The sequence below is a fragment of the Xyrauchen texanus genome, chromosome 1 (genome assembly GCF_025860055.1).
Source record: "Xyrauchen texanus isolate HMW12.3.18 chromosome 1, RBS_HiC_50CHRs, whole genome shotgun sequence".
Lineage (NCBI taxonomy): Eukaryota > Metazoa > Chordata > Actinopteri > Cypriniformes > Catostomidae > Xyrauchen > Xyrauchen texanus.
Genome location: NC_068276.1, coordinates 57,722,317 through 57,738,275, shown reverse-complemented (window position 1 = coordinate 57,738,275; position 15,959 = coordinate 57,722,317). Strand labels below are relative to the sequence as shown.

The 15,959-nt window shown below is 38.4% G+C and overlaps 2 protein-coding genes across 9 annotated transcripts in view; one reads left to right on the top strand and one right to left on the bottom strand.

Annotated features, from left to right (window-relative positions):
• The window catches only part of LOC127646116 (protein kinase C and casein kinase II substrate protein 3-like), a 55,910-nt gene extending 52,070 nt beyond the window's left edge, over positions 1-3,840 (top strand). For all 8 annotated transcript variants that reach the window (XM_052129623.1, XM_052129614.1, XM_052129582.1 and 5 more), the window contains one exon: positions 2,389-3,840. In XM_052129623.1, coding sequence (XP_051985583.1) covers positions 2,389-2,400 — 12 coding nt within the window. In that variant the 3' untranslated portion in view covers positions 2,401-3,840. The remainder of the gene's footprint in view (positions 1-2,388) is intronic.
• A 4,377-nt stretch (positions 3,841-8,217) lies between these two features.
• fadd (Fas (tnfrsf6)-associated via death domain) lies at positions 8,218-13,980 on the bottom strand. The gene is made up of 2 exons (XM_052127197.1): positions 13,400-13,980; positions 8,218-9,705 (listed from the first exon to the last, which is right to left on the bottom strand). Exons 1-2 carry the CDS (start codon positions 13,701-13,703, stop codon positions 9,425-9,427), a joined length of 585 nt encoding a protein of 194 aa, XP_051983157.1. The 5' UTR covers positions 13,704-13,980; the 3' UTR covers positions 8,218-9,424.
• Between the last annotated feature and the right edge of the window lie 1,979 nt (positions 13,981-15,959).

The window sequence follows — 15,959 nt, the reverse complement described above, 5'->3', positions numbered from 1 at the left end:
GTGAGAAACAGATCAATTTTAAAGTCCTTTTTTTTTACTATAAATTCTCCTCCATGCCCAGTAGGTGGTGATATACACGAAGAATGTGAATTGCTAAAAACAAAAGAAGAATGTGAAAGTGAAATTGGAGATTGATAGTAAAAAGGACTTAAATATTGATCTGTTTCTCATACCCTCCTATCATATAATATATCACTTCAGAAGACATGGATTAAAAACACTGGAGTCTTATAGATTACTTTTATTCAGCCTTAAATGCTTTTTGTATCTTGAACGTTTTGGTCACCATTCACTTGCATTGTATGGACTACGCTGAAGGGATGGCATGAGGGTGAGTTAATGATAAGAGAATGTTTATTTTTGAGTGAACTATCCCTTTTAAGGGTGCAAATTGGAATGGTAAATGGAATCTTCACTGGAATCTTTCATTGCGGTGGATAGTTGTAGATGGGAATGCCGGAATGATCTAATTAGATGTGTTGTGTTTGTTGTCCCAAGTTTTACTCAGACTCACCCTGAAGGGATTTTGAATTATATTTTTGTGTTAATTCTGGTTATTAGCCGTCTTTCCTCAAGTTATTTTTTTTCTCAAGAAACAGCTAAATTTGTGTCAGTCAGCTCATCTGAACACAACGTGTTATGAGTTATGCCACATGTGACCCCTGGTGGCCATTCCAGGAACCTTTTTGTGAGTTTTTATTTGAGCACTCAAATAAACCCAAAGACTGTCAACCCTTCCCCTAGTATTTGTATTTTGACTGTGCCTCATGAGTGGATAGATGACATGAAGCGATCGCCTGAAGTTACTTACATTGATAACATTAAATAATTCAAGTTATTATGACCGCAAACAATTGTACTAGATGAGCCTGGACTCTTTTATATTCCAAATAACACTTAATATGGTTGTTCTCCCTCTGGTTTTAGTAGATACTGGCTGAGTTCGGAATTGGATACTACCACATACTCGTATTAGATCTGCCATATCTCTCTATGGCAGAAATAGTAAATAGTATGGTAGTATGCAATTCCGAACTCTGCCACATTGCTGCTTATGGAAACTGTAACCAGAAAACAGTCGTTCAGACTCATTGTGGTGCCGCCCAGTGGTTAGCCAGGAAAACTGTGGATATGTATATATTTGGAATTTAGTTAAAATGACAACAAAGTGGGGGCCTTGGTAGCTCGGCGAGTATTGACGCTGACTACCACCACTAGAGTCCAGAGTTCAAATCCAAGGTGTGCTGAGTGACTCCAGCCAGGTCTCCTAAGCTACCAAATCGGCCCGGTTGCTAGGGAGGGTAGAGTCACATGGGGTAACCTCCTCGTGGTCACGATTAGGGGTTCTCGCTCTCAATGGGGCACATGGTAAGTTGTGCATGGATCGCGGAGATTAGCATGAGCCTCCACATGCAGAGCCTCTGTGGTGTCATGTACAACGTGATAAGATGTGCAGATTGACAGTCTCAGAAGCGGAGGCAATTCAGACTTGTCCTCCGCCACCGGATTGAGGTTAGTAACTGCGCCACCATGAGACCCTACTAAGTAGTGGGAATTGGGCATTCCAAACTGGGAGAAAAGAGGATAAAAATGACCAAAAATAAAAAAAAGACAACGTTAACCTAGAACGCTTTGTGTTCGCTAAGCTTGTTATAAACACCCCGCACTGCCTGCACTGTGGACATTGAGATTATTAGTAGTTAATTTGTGTTTTCATACAAGCTAAATTCTAGTGAACCGTCCAGGTTCTGAAACTAATGGGAGTCCCCCTATAGCTGACAAAAATACTGCTGACTGTTTTCCCGCCATTCATGACAATGCAATCTGCACAAATATATTAATGGAGATGTTTTTTTTTCCCCACACCTTTGTTTGCATCATCTCTACTTTTGTGGACATTCTCTCCGATTACAAACTCTCTGTCAATGCAGCATTAAACTTGCCAGAAACGGCAAAGACCACAGGTGTTGCACGATGTGTTGAGTCATTTACAAACGTTAAACCAGTCGACTGTTAGCAATAGAAGTAGCTATGCAAGCCCACAGTATAAACAAGGCCAATTCGATTTTCTAAATAACGACCGCACAGCCGGGTATAATGGGATCTTTTCTACTTCTAGTATCACTCTGTGATCTCTACAAATAAGCCAATAAAATCAACTCAAGTATTTGTGCAATAAGCCATATAATGAGCAGTCAGACCTTCATTTTCACATTTAAACACCTTACAGAATCTGATGTAAACCAAAGGTTGAATTTGTGGAGTTTGTGATAGATTCAACTCAAACCATTATTTCGGTGCATTTATTTGTTTATCTGGTAAGTAGTCATGTAAGAAGTGGCTTAAATGTTGTATTATGAATGCATATTTCTGTATTTTTCCCTACAGGTGAAGAGTTAATGAAGCTTGGCGAGGAGGACGAGCAGGGCTGGTGCAAAGGGCAGCTTCACAGTGGAGAGGTGGGCCTTTACCCTGCTAACTACGTCCAAGTCATCGCATCATGATAACCCGCTCTGTCCCAGACGAGACCCCCACCTTCTACATGGCATCATACGGAACGTTGGCAATTGTGTTGACAACAGCCACAACTGCATGACGGATTGGATGCCACAAGGCGCAAGAATAACGCAGGAATAACAGACAGGAGTGCACAGTTTCTGCTGTCAAACTAGAGAACTTTAAGAAGAATTGTTAGTTTCCCTTTTGTCCTTGGGCTTAATAAAAAGAGTGCCTTTATTTGAAAACGCCAGACAGCAGATCTGTTGTTGTTATATTACAGGATTGAATGGACAGCATAGATCATGCTAGCGTTTTGTTCAAAGGACAACATGTACAGTTTAAATACGCCACTGTTGAATTTGGTTTGGAAAACTAGCAATGGCCTTTCATAATCGGAGTCCTATTATTTAATATTTCCCATTTTTGCAAATCGTTCATGAGAAGCATGTTAGTTTGTTCATATATTTTGTGTTATATTTTAGATTGCTGTAGGGATTCTTCCTAATGCTAACAATGTTCCTATGTTTCATATTTACCTTTATGTTTCCTCCAAAGATATATGGATTTGTACAAAAGTATCACCGGGTAGATGCTCATAATCACCCTTTGGAATCTTGTGACGGGAATTCCAGGGAGGAGATTATTAAATCTATTTGGTGGGACTGTTTTACTTTTTTAATTTATCTTTTGATTTTACGTGGAGAGCAGGAAAAGCTTCTACTACGATGTGTGTTGACAGAAAGAGGGCAAGACTTGAGTTGGCTTGTCGAGGTGTGTTTGAGTGGTATAATGGGCCTCCGATATGCCCCACTGTGAACATTGTTTTTCATGAAACTTCCATAACAGCCAATACTAATCAATGTTAAAAATAAAATTCTAATTAATATGAATGATACGTTATTCTATTTTGTTTGTATAGTGGCAATTTAGCAATTTCAACCAAGACATGTTGCAAAGGTTTGGTTTAGTAACGCCCATTTATTAAAATTGTATATGTAGTCTGTGTATGGCTTCTTGAAGGGATTATTTACTCACCCTCATTGTCCCTAAATGACTTGGTTCCATGGAACACAAACGGAGATGTTAGGCGGAATGTTAGCCTCAGTCACCATGCACTTTCTTTTGCCTATTTTCTAAATACAATGAAAATGAATGGTGACTGAGGTTAAGATTCTGCCTAACGTCTCCTTTTGTGTTCTAGGGAGGAAAGAATGTCATATGGGTTTGAAATAAGACTTAAGTTGTCATTATGCAACTGCATAGAAATTGAGTGACATGAAATGAGTGTTTACATGCACACCAATAAGCTGATAACAAAATGCGTTTATCAAATAAATTCTGCCGAGAAAAGAGTGGTTGCTTGCAATTCTCTGCTTTTGATGGAAAAATGTAAACAAACATGTGATATCACAAGCCTTTTCAACATTTAATCACATGCAGTTAGGATATGAATAATAGATCTACAGTTGAACACAGACGTTTACATTAAACTAGGTTAAAGTCATTAAAACAAATTTTTTAACCACTCCATATATTTAATATTTGCAAACTATAAGTTTGGCCAGTCGTTCAGGACATCTACTTTGTGTATGACAGATTGTTTCACTTTTAATTGACTATATCACAATTGCAGTGGGTCAGAAGTTTACATACACCAAGTTAACTGTGTCTTTAAGCAGCTTGGAAAATTCCAGAAGATTATGTTAAGCCTTTAGACAATTAGCTTCTGATAGGAAGAGTGTACCTGTGGATGTATTTTAAGGCCTACCTTTAAACTCTGCCTCTTTGCTTGACATCATGGGAAAATCTAATAAAATCAGCAAAGACCTCAGAAAATTTGTTTTGGACCTCCACAAGTCTAGTTCATCCTTTGGAGCAATTTTCAAACACCTGAAGGTACCATGTACAAAAAATAGTATGCATGTATATACACCATGAGATCATGCAGCCATCATAATGCAGCCATCATAATGCTCAGAAATGAGACACATTCTGTATCCTAGAGATTAATGTAGTTTGGTGCCAAAAGTGCAAATCAATCCCAGAACAACAGCAAAGGACCTTGTGAAGATGCTGGAGGAAACAGGTAGACAAGTATCTATATCCACAGTAAAATGAGTCCTATATCGACATAACCTGAAAGACTGCTCAGCAAGGAAGAAGCCACTGCTCCAAAACCACCATAAACAAAGCCAGACTACAGATTGCAAGTGCACATTGTGACAAAGATCATCTCTCGTCTGATGAAACCAAACAGAACGATGGTCATTATGGCCAAACAGTTCAGTTTTTGAGGAAAAAGGGTGTAAGGCTTGTAAGTCCACCAACCGTGAAGCATGGGGGTGGCAGCATCATGTTGTGGGGTTGCTTTGCTTGATTAAATGTCATTTTAAATCTATTTGGCTAAGGTGTATGCAAACTTCTGACTTCAACTGTATAATTACATTTTCAGTAGTAAAAATGATCATTCTTGACATCATTAATTACATTTGCACTAATAAAAAATGTAATCTTTACTGAAAAGTTAATTCTCAAAAAGGGCATCAGCACTCATGGAAATACCCATTCTTGATTTTAAAAAATGAAATTTTAGCATTTAGCATTTTTACTAGTTGCAATTAAATAGTTGATAACAGGAATGGACATTTACACTAGAAACAATTACTGATATACATTTTGATTTTTAATTTTTACTAGTAAGAAAGAAATTGATGTGTGTTTGGAATTTCAACTAGTAAGAAATAAAGTATAGCCTATGTATCTTTAATTGTGTTTTGAACAGGAATAAATGACAGATCATTGTGAAATTCTACTATTGAAAAAGCAGCGAGAGAGATTAAAAATTTCGGCTTTTGCTATTCCATTTTTGACATCAAGAGTGGGTATTTCCGTGAGTAATGATGTCATTTTAACATCAAGAATTAAAATTTTTACTAATGCAAACCTGATATCAAAAAGTTTGCATTTTCACTAGTGAAACTTTTTTATATAGACAGGCCTATCGATAATTAATATCCTGCACATTATTGAAGAAATAAAGAACTAAAAAGAATAGAAATTAATTGAATTTTCTTTTAACAAACTAGGGCCCCTTAATACATTTCCTAAATTTCCAGAAATATTGGTTTTATTTTCAATTCTACAGCTTGTAGAAATCATGAGGTTAGCTGCCTGCTCAAAAATGCTTCGTTAGTTTTAGATAAAGTTTGTGAGTTGATGCCAGACTTTATATACAGTCACGTGTCCTTAGTATTTCCAAAGTACTTCCTTTTCAGTATTTTTCACAAACATTTGGCCAACTCACTCATTGATCATCTCCCCGGCCTCTTAAATGTTAGTATACCCAGGAAACAAAAACCTTTTCAAATGTCAAAAGGGCTCATGATACATGTGCAAGACTCTTACAAGCATTGCTTAAGCATGAAAGAACAACTTAAAAGTTTCTATGCAGCACAAAGTCGAGTAATGGGAAAAATCGAGGAGTGCCGATCAGTCGTAGCCAAAAGTATTGGCAGTGACATAAATTTGCAAAGTTTTATTCTTCAGTTGTTGTGATGTTGTTGTGCAGAGTGATCTGATGCATTTTAAATAATTGCAAAAAGCTTAATTTGCCAAAAAATTTACTTTATCACAAAAACCCAAATTTCAATGTTTTTTGGCTCTGGCACAAAATGGCCAGCTAACATCATTTCACTAATCATATCAGCAGCACCTGGGAAAGTGTGAAGGAGTACTAGTCAGGTGAAATCACTCTATCATTCTGAGTGGATTATAAGAGCAGACGGATTGCTATAAAAGGAGGGAAGAAGTGCTTCCAATCATTGTGTTCTTGTTAGAAATGATTACCTCTAAAGAAAGCCGTGCAGCCATCATCACTTTGCATCAAAATGGCCTCACATGCAAGGAAATTGCTGCAAAGAATATTGCACCTGAAAGAACCATTTACTGGATCATCAAGGACTTCAAGGAGAGAGGTTCAACTGCAGCGAAGAAGGCTTCAGGATGTCCCAGAGTGTCCAGCAAGCGCCAGGACCGTCTCCTCCTGAGGAGTCAGCTACGTAATCTCACCACCATTGCAGAGCTTGCTCAATATTGGCAGCAGGTTGGGGTGAGTGCATCTGCACGCACAGTGAGGAGACTTTTGGACAATGGCCTGGTGTCAAGAAGGGCAGCAAAGAAGCCACTTCTCTCCAAGAAAAACATCAAGGACAGACTGCAATTATGCAGGAAGTACATTTATGCATTTGGCAGATGCTTTTATCCAAAGCGACTTACCATGCACTTATTACAGGGACAACCCCCCCAGAGCAACCTGGAGTTAAGTGCCTTGCTCAAGGGCCCAACAGTGGCATCTTGGTGGTGCTGGGGCTTGAACCCCCGACCTTCTGGTCAGTAACCCTGAGCCTCAACCACTGAGCCACCACTGCAAGGTACCCCAAGTACAAGGATTGGACAGCAGAAAACTTGTGCAAAGTTACTTTCGTTGGTGAAATGTTTGGGACATCTGGAAAATCGATAGTCCGGGGAAGAAAAGGTAAACGCTACCATGAGTCCTGTGTAGGGCCAACAGTGAAGCATCCTGAGACCATCCATGTGTGGGGTTGCTTTTCATCCAAGGGAGTGGGGTCTCTCACAATTCTGCCCAAAAACACTGCCATGAATAAAGAATGGTATCAAAACATCCTGCATGAGCAACTTCTCCAAACAATCCAGGAACAATTGGGTGATCCGTGCATTTTCCAGCATGATGGAGCACTATGTCACAAGGCAAGGCAAGAATGATTATGTGGCTCAGAGATCGTTACATTGAAATTTTGGATCCGTGGCCAGGCAACTCCCCGGATCTTAATCTCATAGAGAACCTGTTGCCAATCCTCAAAAGGCGATTAGACAAGCAGAAGACCACAAATTGTGATCAACTCCGAGCACTAATAAGTCAAGATATGGATCGGCATCAGTCAGGATTTGGCCCAGAAGCTGATATCCAGCATGCCAGAGTGAATTGTAGAGGTTATGAAGAACAAGGGCCAACACTGTAAATATTGAATCTTTGCATATATTGAATGTTTTTGCCAATAAAAGCCTTTAAAACTCATGAAACGCTTCTCATTGATTTCCAGTATACCATAGAAACATGTGAAAATGATCTACAAATACTGAAGCAACAAACTTTGCAAACCACAAAATGTATGTCACTGCCAATACTTTTGGCCACGGCTGTATGCTTAAACCATTTATGAGCTTACACCGACAAAGGAAAGCTGTGCATTTACATAACACACTTTGGCTTAAGAATAGTTGGTGTAACATTGTGCATGTAAACGTGCTACCTTGAACATAGCTAAAGAGTTAATCAGACCATTATGAATTAGGAATAGTACCAACCTTTTACATTATGATCATACTTAGTAATTCCATGCATTAATAATCCACATGTATGCACAAGCTCAATCGAAAGCGTACAGCCATTGAGATGACTCAAACTGCACAAATGCTGAAATCTCTAGGAATTGTTGCTGGAGGAGCTGAGAAGTCACAAGTGCTTTCTTGCTGAAACTTGTTGAACACATGCCTTTGTGAGGCAACTCTTAAGTTTTGGGTAACTGTTGAGAGTATTTGGTGCAGGGCTATAATCAGAGTATTCATCGAAACTGCAGTTTAATGGAAAGTCCAAGCTCTAAATTTGATAGAGGGTAACCAGCCTATGTAAAATGGTTTTAGATATTTTTATTAGTGCTGTTGTATTGCAGTATTGGTCAAAAAGGATTTAAAACTTCATGGTGCATTACACAAACTGTAAAATATTTCCAATCCCTTTTATTCTTTTGTAACACTGATGTCACAAAACAAAAATCACAGTTCAATCGAAACAGAAAATACAAGTGTCCAAAACACGAGTCCAAATTAATTTTGTTCAGTTAAACTGGTAAAAAGAAAGGTGAGTCTAATGTTACTAATAAGACAATATATTTCATTTTTATGTCCTGCAATAAAATTACAAATATAAAATTATACATATTAACTAATAGGGTACAATGGGGCTAAAGGAAAGACACTTTTGATTTGACGTTTTCCCAAAACACAAAAGAGCAACAAAAACTACGACAGCACTTTCCCAGTCATCAAAGTTTGTCACTTTGCATGGCAAATGTTTCCTGATCCACAAGGTCATTGCATGCAATGTCGAAAAGTTGAGCAAATGTATATAGCTAATGAAAATCCTTGAAATGATCATTCATTTTGATACAAAATAATTATGCCATTTCCAGTTTTGGTCAAGGTGACTAAAATCAAGTTTTTCTGGGTAAAAAGCTTCCGTTACAGGGGCTAAAGCCCCCATAAAACACACTGTTTATCTTTAGTGGGGGAAATAAGGTTTTATTTATTATTCGTATATTCACTCGTTTGTAGAATATGTGAGAAGTTTAAAAATGCCAAATGTGATTAAAATGAACAGGAAATGGTGTGCCCTTTTTAAAGTGGTTATTATGACAAAGCATCTTAATTTGTTACTGAAAAAACATCTTGCTGTCACAAAAGTATTTGCATAAGTTGACGAATTTTGTCCTAAAACAATTGCTCCTATATCTACACCAAATGGACAAAAAACCAAATCAACTTACTGTTATTAAAAATGTATGTTGCTCCATCGATATTCAATAAAAATACATCTATTTTCTAAAATCTCCATACCTTGACAGGTCCCTTTGGCCACATTGTACCCTACATTTTCCTTTAACAAATATGCACCAAGCTCAATTTATTCAGGACAATTTGTAAACAGATCATTTTAATTCATCTCATTTAAACTTTAAAGAGAAATTCACATTATTACCCCAAAGCTCTCTCCGTCTATAACACAACAGCTTCAAAAAATGACATTAAAGACAAAAAAAAACCCAAGGTACTGTAAAGTAAGCTGATTTCAAGGGGTGTCAAGTTCTTGGAGTTTTTTCTCCACAAGATCTGCAGTAAGGTTCTGTTTGCATTCTCGGAGGGCCTGGATGAGCTCCTGGACTCTGGCTTTATCCTTCTGTATCTTCATCCACTCTGTGATGAGCTCCCTCACCTGCTCTTCTAGATCATAACGGTGTTTCTCTTTTATGCCTTCCATTTTCGTGGTGGTAAGTCCAAGTTTTCTTCCAACCTGAAGCCATCTTCTTCCTAGTTGTTCAACCATTACTTCTGTGGCTACGTTTATTTTTTCTAATGAAAAGAGACATAAAACATTTGAATTTGATAAGAATCTGAATAACAATTGTGGAAACTCTCTTAAAGAGATCAATAGTGTAAAACATCATGATCAGACCACTTGGTTTGAGATCAACCAATATTTCGGTTTTGCTTTTTTTGGTGCCAATATCGGTTTTGCAGATGAATCGGTGCCGATAGCTACTATTGTGTCTATCGGTTACTTATAGGTTGCTGATATTTCAGAACATCTGAATTTGATTAGAATTTAAACAAAACTTGCGACAACTCTCTACAAGAGCTCAATAGTGTAAAATATCATGATCAGACCACTTGGTTACGGTTAGAGATCAACCGATATATCGGTTTTGCAGATTAATCGGTGCTGATAGCTACTATTGGGACTATCGGTTACTGATAGGCCCATTTTGATATTTGTATTTTACAGTTTTATATCAAGTAGTTACATCAAGAGCAACATCTAGCTTCAAGCATTATAAAAATTCTCATGACTTTTGAGATTTTATTTTTATTTCCATGACTTTTCCACAACCGTCGGACCACTGACCACTGGGAAAAATGTTTGCATAGGGGGCAATATGAGTGAGGTTACAATTTCTTAAAATGCATGGACAAAACTAGGGGTGTAACTATCCACTGATCTGGATCAATGTATCAATCAAATTAGAGGTCGACCGAAAGTGGACTATGCAGATACCAATAACTAAGGTGGTGGGAAATGCTGATAACAGATTAATCAGCCGATAGTTTTTAAAATCAATTTATAGAATCTCAAAGGAATGACGGGCACGGACAAAGAATCCTTAATAAATAAAATTCCAGATATAACCAGAATAAATTACGATTTAGTGCATAACACGGGACTTTTAAATATAAACAAGCCTGAAACACACCAGGTACTCTTATTTTGACATGACATATGATGAAAAAAAAAAACATCGGCAACTATCGCCATAGATTTTTACCGATAATAATCATTTCAAAAAGCAACTATCGGCACCGATTAATCGTAAAATCGATATAACGGTCTACCTCTAGATGAAATAAGTAACTACGTGATGCAACGCATAAACATTGATGTGTATTTTTAAAATGTACATTTATTTAACAGCTGTTTTTAAGTTTGAATACCGATGGTCATTGTGATCACAAGTGTGAATTATTTTTTTAATTATGTATTGTTCTGTATTAGTTTCAGTACCATTTTGTTGTAGATGCTCCTATGTGGATACTGCATTTGCACTTTTCAGAGAACTCAATTAGATTTTGGTTGCATGTGTTATAATACTTTGGGATGTGCACTAGTAATCGAGTATTAGAGTACTCGGATCTGCAACAGCTACTAAAAACACTACTCGAATATCGCAAATCAATTTTCCTTTCCACATATCCCTGCTGTGAACAGCACTGAATTTCCCTCTAAATCTCTCACCAAATGTTACAATGGAGTCCAATGGAGGGCACTGTGGAGATATATTGTGGCATATGTGCTTCTAAAGCAAAGCCAAGTAATATTACAAGGCAATACTTTCATATTTTGATACTTATTGAATTCTACTCTATTTGTATTCAGTTCTTGTTGGAGTCATGCAAACCAACAGACAAGGATCTGCTTCTATGGCAAAAAATTTTTAACGTGAACTTGGAAGTTTATCAGACCAGTATGCGAGCATGAAATCTCTTAACACAGGAAGAGCCAATTTTATAAAAAGCCAATTTTCACCACTTGCCTTTATGAATAATAACATGTGAAATTATAAAAATGCAATAGCCTTTATGTATACTCAAGGGTTCATGTATGAGCATTACATTAATGCTGGTTTCTATGAAAGCTCCGGGTGAGTGCAAATGTTTTTTTCCTGTTATTGTGTATCTTTTCCATTTTTATTAATGCATATTGTTCATTTAATTTTATCCCAAAAGAAAAGCATAGTTTGTCGAAGTTATCTTTTTTGAAACAGTTCTTGTTAACATTTGTGAATAAATCCAAATATACACTCACCGAGCACTTTATATGGAACACCTGTACATCTATTTATTTATGCGATTATCTAATCAGCTAATCGTGCGGCAGCAGTGCAGTGCACAAAATCATGCGGATACAGGTCAGGAGCTTCAGTTAATGTTCACATCAACCATCAGAATGGGAAAAAATGTGATCTCAGTGATTTGGACCATGGCATGATTGTTGGTGCCAGATGGGCTGGTTTGAGAATTTACTCAATTTGAGAATAGTGCCAAAAACAAAACAAACAAACAAAAAACATCCAAAGAGCGGCTGTTCTGTGGATGGAAATGCCTTGTTGATGAGAGAGGTCAACGGAGAATGGCCAGACTTGTTCAAGCTGACCGAAAGGCTACAGTAACTCAGATAACCGCTCTGTACAATTGTAGTGAGCAGAATAGCATCTCAGAATGCACAAAATGTCCAACCTTGAGGCGGATCATGAGCTGCAACAGTAGAAGACCACGTAGGGCACTTTATTAGAACCAAAGTGTTCCTCTACTTTTAAAAAAGTAAAGTAGTTTCATCTACTTTTTTCTATTTATTTATTTACGTGCATTTTAATTGACAGTACTCGTTTTTCTCGTGAGCCGGAAGGCAAAGCTCTCGAGCTACCAGTCAATTTTCGTTCCTACCCTCACCTATGGTCATGAAGGCTGGGTCAAGACCGAAAGAACTAGGTTACGAGTACAAGCGGCCGAAATGGGCTTCCTCAGAAGGGTGGCAGTCTTCTCCCTTAGAGATAGGGTGAGGAGCTCAGTCATCCGTGAGGAGCTCGGAGTAGAGCCGCTGCTCCTTTGCGTTGAAAGGAGTCAGTTGAGGTGGTTTGGGCATCTGGTAAGGATGCCCCCTGGGCGCCTCCCTAGGGAGGTGTTTCAGGCACGTCCAGCTGGGCGGAGGCCTCGAGGAAGACCCAGAACTAGGTGGAGAGATTACATCTCCACACTGGCCTGGGAACGCCTCGGGGTAAACAGTCAGAACTGGTTAATGTGGCTCGGGATAGGGAAGTTTGGGCCCCCTGCTGGAGCTGCTGCCCCCGTGACCAGACTTCGGATAAGCGGTTTAAGATGGATGGATGGAAGGGTACTCGTTTTTATAGGTTAGAGTACTCGACTACAGAATTACTCAAAAATCCCTTATAATAACTGATTGTGTAAAAATAAAAGGCACAAAATATCGATTAATATCGACTACCAGCCCCTGAAACCACATCGCGGCAGATATCGGAGAATCGATATAAGATCGTATCATGAAGAAACTGCCAAATTACACCCCTAGCCAAAAAACAAACTGTTTAGTGCATAGTCCATACACAGCATATCCAGAGCAAAGGACCAACTTTAAAACATTATGAATAACTAAAAATGACAGAAAGAGTTCGAAACGTCATAGAACTCTTACTATTGGTCAAGCAGTAGAAAGAGTTCTATGACGTGAACACTGCACTTGTCTTTCACGGTCACGTGAACAGTTGCAAGACAACGTTACTGACAGAATTTGCATGACTAAAAGTTACAATCTTGTCCCTGCAATGGATGGGAAATAATGTTGAAGCCCAAGAGAATGTGTAGCTTCACGGCTGAGGTAGTTGTTCAAGCTACGAGTATGCATATCTCACCCAGGTGTGACAGCGAACAGTCTAAAATGTTACATGAAAAGCAACAGGTCAGTAAGAGAACAAACCTTGCTCTTTATCGTCCAGTATATCAGCAGGACTCCCTGTCGCTTGTGTCTCATAGTTGTCAATTATATGCACCAAGACTTTCTGACCGATATCGTCCAATAGTCTCCGCAAAACTTCCGTGTTATCAGGCCCAATTTCAGCTTTTTCAATCAGACACTCGAAAAGATCGATTCCCTTGTTGATTTTCTCAAGCTTTTTCTTCCCGATGTCTTCTCTGCACAGAAACTTTAAACTTTCTACATTGCCCTCATCGAGTTTGTCGGATATTGTTAATAGCATCGCTCTAAATCCGCCCTTATCCATGATTTGTAGTGTGTGTTGACACTAGTACTGCACTACCGCATAACGCCAGTAAGTCTGATCGACTCCCGCTTTCACTTTCAACTCTCGCACGCTCGCGATCAACGGATCCTCCGTCTCCTCGCTATTGCTCTACAAATAGATCCCAAAAATTCCGCCCAACGTCATGCACCGCAGAATTAAGGTTGTAGAGTCTCGTACTCAAGCCTTAACGCTAAAGACTAGTGCGCGGACTGTCGGCTCGCTGTGCAAGGAGGAGGCGGCATGAAGGTATTGCACTCACGTCCGCTTCTCAAACGAATTGTTCATTTGAACGAGTCTTTTAAACGAATCTCTTTTGAACTGATTCGCGGGTAAGATTCTTTCTTGTCCCACTGGGAATTAACCTAAAATTCGCGAGTGAGCCTATGGTTCTTTCCTCTGCAGAACACAAAGAGTTTTTCCAGCTATGTTGGTCCATACAGCGCAAGTGAATGGTGACTAGAACTTTCAAGCTCCAAAAAGCACACAAAGGCTGCGTAACAGTAATCCATACGACTCCAGTGGTTAAATCCATGTCTTTAGAAGCAATATGATAGGTTTGGAGAACATTTACATTTATGCATTTGGCAGACGCTTTTATACAAAACAACTTACAGTGCACTTATTACAGGGACAATCCCCCCAGAGCAACCTGGAGTTAAGTGTCTTGCTCAAGGACACAATGGAGGTGGCTGTGGGGTTCGAACCAGCAACCTTCTGATTACCAGTTATGTGCTTTAGTCCACTACACCACCACTCCAAGAAACAGATACTTATTTCAGTCCTTTTTGTTTTTTGGAAATTTGCATTTTTCATGCATATCACCACCTACTGGTCAGGGCTTGTCAAATGCGGAGATTAATAGTAAAAAGGGACTTATTGATCACCAAAATGGCGGATGTAGAAACGTAAGTCCCGCCTTACAGGTAAAAGAACCAAAGGACCCTTTTCACAGACGGTGACGATTTCACCTCATGTTGCAGCGTAAATCTAGCAAACTTTTTATTTTTGCATTTTTTAAATGTATTATTTAGTGCAAATTTATAACATTATTCTTTGTATTATATTTCGCTGGGATTAGTTAAAAAAATAAATAAAATAAAATTACCGCAGATACAACGAGGTTTCTAATGTCGCTGCTGAGGGAGTGACAGTAAATTTGGCATCTTCTCTATTTGTAAGCTGTGGAAACGTAATAGTGGCTTTTAACTTTTGATGTTGGAGCAAATGGGTAACCAAAAATTATATTTGCCATGGTCTCCTATTGACGTCCTTTCACCGCTATCGAAGTTTTACCCCACAATCGATTACAAAACCTGGAATTGTAAAAGGGTCCATCACCTTTTAGATACAGACATTGCCTGTCAATCAAGTACAGAATGTGAATTAGCTCGACCAGCTGGGTAAATTGCATTTTCTTTTTGTGTTTTTTTGCATGATCTGATGTAAAGTACAATTTACGTAACCAATATTGGCCAACCATTTTATAGATTTTGGTTTCCCCATTCAAGTAGCCTAAATCAGGTCTTGCCGTACTTTCATGCCTCTTATATCTATAGAAAATAGCTGCCCTGGTACCAAGAAGGTCGCCAAGTGAATTGACTTGCCTTGAAAAGGACTTTGGAAGATCCCTTGATAGGTGCAACACTATTGAGTGAAACAGCCTCATGTGACTGACCACTATTTTATGTTGCCTTGATCCAGCCATGGAATAAAACAAATAAATGCGCATTTATGTCATGACAATTGTGACTTTTCTTGAAATAGATCTTCTTAATATTTGTGGATTTTGTAATGCGCAAGTTAACCGTTGCGGGGTACACTTCTATAGCGGAGAATGGGAGACCACAGCAAATTTCCATGACTTTCCACAAGAGAGCGGCGGATTTACCACAGAAGAAGAGAGAAGATGCCTAATTTACTGTCACTCCCTCACAGTGCTGGGTAGTAATGGATTACATGTAATCTGTATTACATAAAAAAATCAAGTACTTGTAATTGGATTAATTACATTTTAAAATACACGTAATCTGACCAGTTACTTTTTATAGATTACATGATTACATATTAACAAGGCAACATCATTAAATTGTTAATCATTAATTGATCATCCTAATCATTCAGTTTTGTTACATTTATGATTGATTTATGTTGATTTTATGGTAATTTCTGTTCGTAATGTTGCTAATGTTTTATGCAGTTAAAATTAACTTGATGTCTCAAGTGTTTTGAATCGGC

What these genes read in the sequence shown, in the direction of transcription:
- fadd (XM_052127197.1), bottom strand. Translation starts at nt 13,703, where the DNA reads ATGGATAAGGGCGGATTTAGAGCGATGCTATTAACAATATCCGACAAA. An exon ending in ACTGGACGATAAAGAGCAAG is followed by an intron (nt 9,706 to 13,399) that starts GTTTGTTCTCTT and finishes TCTTTTCATTAG; the next exon opens with AAAAAATAAACGTAGCCACA.